Source organism: Cyprinus carpio, chromosome B19 (genome assembly GCF_018340385.1).
Source record: "Cyprinus carpio isolate SPL01 chromosome B19, ASM1834038v1, whole genome shotgun sequence".
Lineage (NCBI taxonomy): Eukaryota > Metazoa > Chordata > Actinopteri > Cypriniformes > Cyprinidae > Cyprinus > Cyprinus carpio.
Window position 1 is genome coordinate 17,903,175 of NC_056615.1, and position 9,976 is coordinate 17,913,150.

Genomic DNA, 9,976 nt, shown 5'->3' on the forward strand with positions numbered 1-9,976 from the left:
AAAAGTGTACCAGAACTGCATGAGAAATCAAAATTCAATCAATATGAGAATTAAAATAACATTTCCCACAATACTCGCTTTTCTAAACGATGGCACATTATATTTGGATAACGTCGCCTGTTCTAATTAGTTTAATAAATATTAAATGATTTAAATTGAAATGAGGTTAAAAAAAAAAAAGTACGTTTGTGTATAAAAATTTGCCATATATAAAATGACGCAACTGACAAAATACAATACATATGAAATGTAGTAGTGTAATAAATAATATCTTTGAGACCCAAAGGTTTATTCAGAATATTACAAATCAAGCTCTTATTTATTTATTTACTTACTTACTTACTTATTTGAACGGTTTGAGTACAGATAGATTCATCTTCCACAAAATGAGCAAATGTTATCATTATGTGGAAACAAACAAAGTAATAAAGCTAGTCTAAATCGCTTACGTATGGCGTAATCGCGTACGTATGGTGATGTACTTCCGGTGACGTAGTTGTTGTGAGGAAGAGTCAAAGGTGGGAGCGTCAGGCGGATCGGGACGTCAAGTTTTCTGCGCAAATCGAGACATAATTAGCGTCGTCTTTTCAGAGAATTAAAAACAAATTGTATGAAACCGTCGAAGACTTGTGTTAAGCTGAAATAGTACTTCGTGGTGGCAAAATGGAGGCCGCTCCCAGGATGCCGATGATTTGGCTGGAGCTGAAGGAAGCGGGAGAGTTTCAGTTCAGTGCCGCCGTCAGACAGGTGAGATCCAGCCCGTCTCACAACACCGAGCAGCTCCAGAGAGGACGCTTCCTCTTATTACTGCACTTCGAGCTCTGGAACTTTTACAGTTGGTAGTGTGGCTGTGTTGTGATTTAAGGAAGTGTTTCTGTACAAGTAACTTACACAAAAGGTTAACAGGGTGGAAAGAGATTTAAAAAACTCTAAAATGATTAACAGTTAATATAGTATTCTCAAGAAAACATGTTTTGGTTTAAGTGTTTTGATTAAGGCAAAACATAAGGAAACGTCTGGAATATTGCGCAATAACTGTCCGCGTTTTAAGTATTTAATCTTTTCTGTATAATACAGCAAGAATGACTCTTCTGACGTCTTTTGCAAATAGTTGACATTTTTAACAAATGCTTTCAATGGCTATATTTCTTAGAGGTCCTCTCAATAACAGTTAAGTTATGTTGAAATGGATATTTTCTGACTGTTTTGTGCTTCTAAGCATATGGCTTAAGTAACCCGGTCATTTGAAAACCAAATGACCTCCCTCACATTTGCTAGCCTTATTTTTACACATTTGCATTGAGCCAACACTAGGATGTTGTCTGATCGTGATGTTTTATACTGTATGTTAAAAGATGACGGCATACTTTTCCATCTCTTTTGCCCCAGTACATTCAAATAAACTATGGTGAGAACCCGGAGAACTACAGTGAGGCCCTCAAGAGGCTGGAGCAACTTAGGCAGGTGGGTTAGTGGTGTGTTCAGTGGAATTGTGGGAAATGTAGTTGCACACTGTGGCATATTGTTGCGGTTACCAAGCAATTTAAAAAGGCTGATGAAGATTGCACTGAAAATCTCTCTCATTCTCAGAGTGTGGTAAACATCCCGAGGGATTTTGAAGGCTGCAACACTCTTAGAAAATACTGCGGTCAGCTGCACTTTCTGCAGAGTCGTGTACCAATGGCATCCGGCCAGGAGGCTGCAGTGCCTGTCACATGGTGAAACGTTGCAGTCTGTGCTTGTTTTGATACGAAACCAAACTTGCATTTGCTAGATGTCTGGTGGACATGTCATTATAGCTTTCTTGCTTTCATTCTTCTTGCAGGACTGATGGCTTTTCAGGGAGGAATGTCACACATGAGGATATTAATTATGAACAGGCTTGTGTCCTGTATAACCTGGGTGAGTTAAGTGCAACCAAAGCATTAGTACAGATATTCATTACTGTACATTTTTTTTGCACATTAACTCATCAACAATCCCTTTACTGCATTTTAGGTGCATTGCACTCGCTGCTGGGAACTGTGGATAACCGCCTATCTGAAGAGGTGAACATGCAGATTTACACCTTTCACGTTTGCAATTGGGAAATGAACAGGCAGATAGAGCTGGAGTTGGAAATTACAAAATGTCTAATATCAACATCTAATGTTAAACCGATACTAAATTATATTTTTGTCAAAAGTTGTCAAATGGAATAAATACATCCAAAACAAATTATATGAAGTCAGTCAATTATGAATGTAAGATCTAGAGATTGGTTTGTTATATTTACTGAAAGGAGACTCCCTTGACTGTAAAACAAATATTATTAGAATGTCCTGCTTTAAATTATTCTATAAAATGCTTTTTACTTGAATTATATTAATGGATATTTTTAATAAGTTTCTCCTGGGAAAATATTAGAATTGTTGTCAAATATCAATTGAATGATTGTATATAATTTATACATAGTTTTTTTCTTCTTTATTTACTTACTTTTGTTTCTATGTAAGAAATAATATTGTAAATTTGTCTATGAATATAGCTTTTAATGCTGATATGTCATAAAATAATTGACAGATCAATAAAATAACAATTAGGATATATCGAAAAAAAAAAAATATAAGTAATTGAAATTTCTCAAGCTAACCTTTTGTTCCTTGTGTTAAGGGATGAAAGTGTCCTGTACGCATTTCCAGTGTTCTGCCGGGGCTTTTACTCACCTCAGAGACCACTTTAATCACAGCTACAGCTCTGACATGAGCAGCCAGGCACTCTCAGTCAACACCAACCTCATGCTGGTAAATGCAAAGTCTACCACACAAATGCTGCATTTTAGTTTCCAACTTACTTGATTCGGACGACCTCTATAACCTTTATATCTTTCTCTCTGAAGGCACAAGCTCAAGAGTGTCTCCTGGAGAAAACTTTACTAGACAACAGAAAGAGTCATTTAATAGCAAAGATTTGTGCTCAGGTAAGAAGTTCTGTACATAAACATAACAGCAGGTCTTTGCTTTACAGAGCTCTTGTTACTCAATTGCCGCTATCAGCATTCAGCACTAATGTAATGTCTGATTGCAGGTTTGTGATTATTATAAGGATTGTCTGAGGGTGTTGGATAATTCTGAATGTGTGCCAGGAAGGATTCAGAAAGAGTGGAGAAAGCTTGTCAACATGAAGATCAGCTACTTCAGTGCCGTCACACATGTGAGACCTCTACACTCACCATATATCAATGCATTTTCATAAACTTGTTGGTTATTTTCATAAACCATACATCATTTTATTTTCATTAGTTACACATGGGAAAGCAGTCAGAGGAACAGCAGAAATATGGAGAAGCAGTAAGTACATGCTTGTGTATGTTAACATGTTTTAGTTATACATAGTTTTTGACATAATTGAATGTGCACCAAGTAATAGTTTCACTGGGTGATATTTACGACATTATACAAACATTACTTGGTGACCTTTTTAAAAAAGAGGTCTTCAGCGTCATCTCTGTAGAATATGAGGGTGATATCGTGAGGCCACCTGTTGTTTCTCCACAGGTCGCTTACTTTCAGTCATCCCTGGACAAACTTAATGAGGCAATTAAGCAGAGTAAGGTAAAGATTCTCAAACACATGCACACAGATACACACAACCCATTTGTTTATTAAGCACGTTCACATGTTTATTCATTGACCTTTTCAGGGCCAACCGGAATCCGTACAGGAAGCTTTGAAATTCACAATGGATGTGATTGGTGGAAAGTAAGACTTTGAATGTATTTATGTAGTCATATAGAATGTAGTCACGTGTTTCATTTGGAGATAATTTTCACTGTACATTCTGTCTGTTTCAGATATAACTCAGCTAAGAAAGACAATGACTTTATTTACCACGAGTCTGTGCCTGGTCTGGACACATTGGCTGCAGTAAAAGGTATACTAACAGCTCTAATATTTCTTAAAAATTATAAAAAAATTAGGATAAATTATAATAAAAAAAAAAAAAAAAAAATTATTTTGTTTGTTTTTATGTTTGCTTCCTTTGGTACTCTTATGACATCTGCCATGTGCAGGTGCATCGTTGGTGAAACCCCTGCCTATAAACCTAACTGATCAAAGTGTCACTGGTCCTGACCTCTTCTCGAAACTTGTACCCATGGCAACTCATGAGGCCTCATCCCTTTACAGGTCAGCTGGTGCATCAGTAACATGCTTTACTTACATTATTTTAATGTTTAAAGTCTATGTGGAAAGTTCATATTTGTGAACTTTCATATGTCTTTTTCTTCCCTTTTTCTCTCTCTTAGTGAGGAGAAGGCAGGGTTACTTAGGGACATTGTGGCTAAAATAGAGGATAAAAACCAAATCCTTGAGTAAGTTACTCAAAACCAAATACTGACTAATACATGGTATTCTGTTATCATTTACTCACCCTTAAAAAAAAAGTATTTCAGGTTTCCAGGAATGATGAGCAAATAATGATAGAATTTCCTATTTTTGGTGAACTAACCCCTAAGCAAATATACCCTGTGTATCTATAGGCTTGTACGGTAGCTGAAATGGGTTTCTCTTTTCTCTTGTGCTCTATGCAGGAAATTTATGGAGTCTCTAAGCAGTGACTCTGTGTTTAAAATAGACATGTTTAAATCTCTGCCTGACGCGCTGTTGGAAAAATGTGCATTTCTCAGTGTACGACCAGACACTGTCAAGAACCTCGTTCAGGCCATGCAAGGTGAGAGTGGACACGCACACACACACACACACACACACACACACAAGCTTAAAATTAGTACAAAAACATGAATTTTGTGATAATTAAATGTTCATTCTGATATTTTGCAGTGTTTCTTTTTTTTAATTAGTTCAACATTAAAACAAGATTTCTATTATATGTAGTTTGTAAAATATTGTGTCTTTGATAATTCTGAACAATTACCCAACAAATTCCTATTATCTACTATTGTTGTTAGATTTTTTTTTTTGATGGATTTGATGATATGTGTGTTTACATGCTCATACACTACAAATCGATGTGATTTTTCTCTTTGCACATGTACAGTATTATGTGAAGCATTCGTATAGTCTATATACTTTTTTTCAGTCTGTGTATAGGTAAACATTTATATGTAGTATATTCACATTAAAAATTTGTCAGTAGGTTAGTTGTGTATAGTATTATGTGAAGCATTCGTATAGTTTGTATTTTTAAGTTTATGTATAGGTAAACACTTCAGTAGGTTAGTTGTGTATAGGTTTGTACTGTTTTACTTCATTGCTGTATGTCTGTATTTATGTAGCACCGTGGACCTGTGAGGCACAACATTTTGTTCCACTGTATGTCCCAACATGTAGCAGAATGACAATAAAGCTCGACTTGAACTTGAACTTGACATCCAATTATGTGTGTTGCAGCACTATCTAATGTTTACACCGATGTGGGTTCATCTCTGGATGAGGTCCGTAGTGCCCTTGAGGAAGATGAGGCTGGGGAGAAGAGTTTGATGGAGGTAGTGGGGCAGAAGGGATTGCCGACAAGGCCTGCAGTCTTTCAGGATATTCAAAAAGAGTTGAAGAAATATGAAGCTGTTCATCAGACAGCCAGCAACACTAACACCGAGCTCCACAAAGCCATGAACCAGCACATACCAAACCTTCGTCTGTTACAGGGATCTATTGAGGAACTCAGAAAGAGCCTGCCCCAGCCAGAACTTAGTCAAGGTAAAAGTGTTTCCTGCCTTATGCACATATGCTCTTATGCATTTAGAAGAAGGAAAGATAAATAGAAATGATCTGTTGTGAGTTCATTCAAAAGTTGTTGAAGATTCTTTACTTTCCTCTAAGATGAAACGTCATCCCTGCAAAAGATGAAGACCATTCTTGGCAAAGTTGATGAAATGCGAAAGCAGAGGATCTCATTGGAGAGCCAGCTTCGTGACCTTATTCATAAAGATGACATCACTGGGGTCCTTGTAACCACAGATCGTGCTGAGATCAAGGTTAATGACCAACTGAAACTGCTCAAAATGATTTGAATGAAATCATGAGCAACACAACAACAGTTTAAAAGTTTGATGATCTCTTTCCTTCTCTTCTGTTTCAGACATTGTTTGCGGAGCAGTTGAAGAAATATGATCAGCTGAAGGGATATATAGAACAAAACTTGGTTGCCCAGGATAACATTCTGAAAGCCCTAACAGAAGCCAATGTACAGTACGCCCCTGTCCGCAAGACACTCACGCTCACAGAGCAACAGTATGTTTTTGTCTCAAACTCAGATTTCAAATGTTAGTATCTGTTTCTGTGGCATTGTATTTAATCCTCATTTTGTCCTGAAGATGGAACAGCACTGTGCAGGCCTTGATTGCCTCATTTGAGGCATATGAGGACTTGATGAAGAAGGCTGAGGAGGGAAAAGACTTCTACCAGGATCTGGACAAGAAGACCTCTGCTCTGTTGGACAAAACAAAGTCCTATTGCCAAACCAGAGAGGGAGAGCGAGTTGCCTTGCTGGAAAAGTAAGTTGTCTCAGGTGGAAGGATATGATATTTTGAATAAATTTTGTATGTGAATATGAGTAAATCATCATTGGTAGGTAGTCTCTGTTTGTATTGAATCTGTAACCTACTTATCAGCTCAAATCATTAACTAGTAGACTATTACAACTCAATACTCAAGGTATTTCATGTCAAGATTTCCATTCATTTTTCTCACCACATGCTTGTCTGATGTACTATCTGCAGGGAGATTGGAAAAGGGCCGCCTCCTAGACCTGCCGCCCAAAAGCCTGTGGTCGGCCAGAAAATTGTTGGTCATAGATCTGGCCCTTCCAGTCTTGAGTCTGTAGGTCCTTCTGTTGCTTCTTTTAAAGATCTCCCACAAGAACTACGAAGCCTCCCTCCAAATCTGAATTTGCCTCGAGTTCCAGTAGTTTCCAATCCTATTCCTCATGGTGCAACTCCTGTTAGCTGGCCACAAGGGGCAAACCCTTTTCTGCCAACTCAGTTTTCTAACCCGCAGTTTCCTACTACAGATCCAAAGCTTAGGCAACAGTTGGCCCACCATCTCCCACAGGTTCCTTATGGCCAGCCCTCTGCACCCCAGCAAATCCCTGGGTCGCCACAGCAGTTCCAGGTAAGACCAGCTGGAGGTATCACACCTGTCCATCCACAGGTTAACCAATCGAGCACCCCACAGGTGCCTGCTCATGGGTACAATCCAGCTCTATGGCAGCAAGGTGGGCCTATTGCTGTTACAGGGGGTTATTCTGTACCTCCACAGATGGGACAGATTCCCCAAAGTTCCTTTAGGCCTGGTTTACCAGGACAACCACAAGTATCCTTGCCAAACTCTCTAGGGCAGCAGATGCCGACTGGCATGCCTCAGTCTTCCTCTGTCCAGCAGATCATACAGGGAGCACCATCCCAAAACTTTACCAACCAGCCTAGCCAAAGCATCCCCTCAACCACACCAAGAAGTGCATTTCCTGGGCAAATCCTTCCACCCTTTCCACCTGGGCAAGTCCAGCCTCCAATGCCGGGGCAAGCACAGCAACAGACTGGCCTTCCCTCAGGTTACCAGCCAGCTTTATTTTCACATACCCAACCCCAGCTTGGTCCACCAGGCCAACTGACAATGTCCCATCCTCAGGGAGCCCTCACTCCAGGGCAAGTTCAGCCTCAGTCCACTCTTTCCAATCATTTCCACCCGGGACAACTTCCACAAAACAGGCCTCAGCCTTATATGGGTTATGCCTCCACATCTTTCCCATCTTCACAACCGCAGCAAATTCCTGCACCCCACCAAGTACATCCAGGGTCTCAATTCTTACCACAGGCACCCTTGAGCCAAAATTCCCAAGTTCCTTTTGTCCCTCGTCCACTCAGTCAACCCCAAATCCAACCAGGAGCTATTCCTCCACAAAGCAATGTGTATTCATTTGCACCAACACATATGGTTCAACAACCTACAGGCCAACAGACCATTCCATCTCAATTCAACACCATGTTTAATAGACCCGGGGGACAGCCCATGTGCATGCCTGGTCAAAGCCAAATACTTGGCCCTCAAAATATGGCTCACTCGTCATCAGGACAAGCAGTTGCCCCAGTGATGGACAATCCTGTTCCACCTTCACTTGGCAGCACCCTCATACCTACTCCATCACCTCTTCAGGTTTCCACATCAAATGCTGCACCACCAAGTTCTGACTCCACTGCAATTCTGGATTCTCTCCAGAACAAGGTGAATAATCTCAGCATTCAGTCCTAAACTAATTCCCATGAAAACAAATTAAACAACTGTGCATATGCAGTCAATGGTAGTCAGGATACCATACAGAGAATAATCAAAAACGACGACCGTCAACAGGGGGTGCCAAAAAATGATGATCTTGGTGATTTGGATCCTTTATGGTCACAACACAAAATCTGATGCCTGAGCACACACTAATACTTGACTTTTCTACATGGCCAGTGCTAACCCAAAATTGCACTGTACTCTCAGTACCTGTAATTACACACTATGACTTAGCAAATGTACTATAAGCAAATACAAAACTGCTTTTGCACTGTAATTCTATGCAATCCTCTAATATTGTCTAATTTCACTCTATGAATTTCTATTCCTAAATAGCACTTTAGTTTCCACTGTAATGAGAATGATGACAACGATGATGATGATGATGAGGAAGAGTTGACTATGGTTGTTTCTATGTTAGGATGAATTTTCCACTATTTCAGAAATATTTTGACACAAAAGCTATTCTAGTACTTACATATAATTTTGTGATAAAGTATAAACAGTTTTCTTTTAGCGCTGTATACACTGTAACAATTTGAATAATAAAAAAATTAAACTAGTTGAAAATTCAAAATGTGTTTACATGTCTATCTTTATAAAGAGTTGTGTTATCAGCACTACGCACCTGGATATGCAGTTGTTCACATAGCGCAAAGCTTGGTCAAACTGTATAGGGAACATCTTGGAACAATCTTCAGGTACTTGGTGTATTTAGGGTTTAAGTCACGTCAGTGTTTTTTTTAAAGTCCCTACTCTGATAAGTGAATTTTTACTAGTCTGAGTCTAAGTGTCCTCTTCAGCAGATTCCCTATGCAAGTTTTGCCTGATGTGTTCGTATTAATATAGCATACAAAATATAACCAGTATAACAGATTATAGTGTATCATACAATAAACATGCTGTTGTGTGCTAATGTACCATTGTTAAAAGAACCACTGCCCTAATATGGCCATATGATGGCAGTGTCTTGTTGTGTTCTGTTTTAGAATTGTCTAATATGAGTGTGTCCTTCTTTCTGCATGGGTTACTGGAGCGGTCTCGATTAAATCAATATGCTTCATTTGCTTCAGGCACAAAGAACCACAGAACTATTACACGTACATCCTGCAGTAAATGTCTGCAAATAATAAAACAGGCATGCTCATGTTGAGTCAGGTCTTTTGGAGAGACTTCACGTCTATTACACATTTCTCCTCTCTCTCTCAAACTGTACTCATAAGCAGGTCAAAGAGAGGATGATTAGGAGAAGAGGTCAGAAAGTGCACCCTGTGTAACGGGTAGTGACTGGAATCTAGTATTGAACAGTATTGATGTATCTCGTTGCATGTTAACATGAAAATGGCTAACACAATACATGTTTGTTGCTAGTCAGACGTCTTTTTGTCTTAGTAGTGAGCTCAAGAGCCCTTTACTCTTCTGAGACGGTCTTTTATTTCAACAATCTGTGCATGGCTTCCCTTGCTTTTGACTTGCTTTGATGGAGTGAACGCTAGGAGATTAGCTGACCCAGTTTTTCTTTGTAAAATGGTTTTGGCTTGAGCATAATAACACTCTTAGCATTGAAGTGTTTTGTAAAGGCATGATTAGAGAACATGGTATTAGTTTAGATTATCAGCATACATCCATCAGTCTACACATGCACACTGCACGTGCAAGACAACTCTGAACTTAAATTTTGATACATCGTGTTTGGTAACATC

General features: G+C 39.1%; 1 protein-coding gene across 1 annotated transcript; it reads left to right on the forward strand.

Moving 5' to 3' along the window:
* Positions 1 to 474: 474 nt before the first annotated feature.
* LOC109111807 (tyrosine-protein phosphatase non-receptor type 23-like) lies at positions 475 to 9,622 on the forward strand. Its single transcript, XM_042744715.1, has 20 exons — positions 475 to 747; positions 1,390 to 1,464; positions 1,591 to 1,718; positions 1,826 to 1,902; positions 1,999 to 2,048; positions 2,652 to 2,783; positions 2,879 to 2,959; positions 3,067 to 3,192; positions 3,282 to 3,329; positions 3,537 to 3,593; positions 3,682 to 3,740; positions 3,833 to 3,912; positions 4,052 to 4,166; positions 4,286 to 4,351; positions 4,571 to 4,710; positions 5,391 to 5,696; positions 5,820 to 5,974; positions 6,079 to 6,230; positions 6,314 to 6,493; positions 6,719 to 9,622. Exons 1-20 carry the CDS (start codon positions 664 to 666, stop codon positions 8,244 to 8,246), a joined length of 3,639 nt encoding a protein of 1,212 aa, XP_042600649.1. The 5' UTR covers positions 475 to 663; the 3' UTR covers positions 8,247 to 9,622.
* Positions 9,623 to 9,976: the final 354 nt, after the last annotated feature.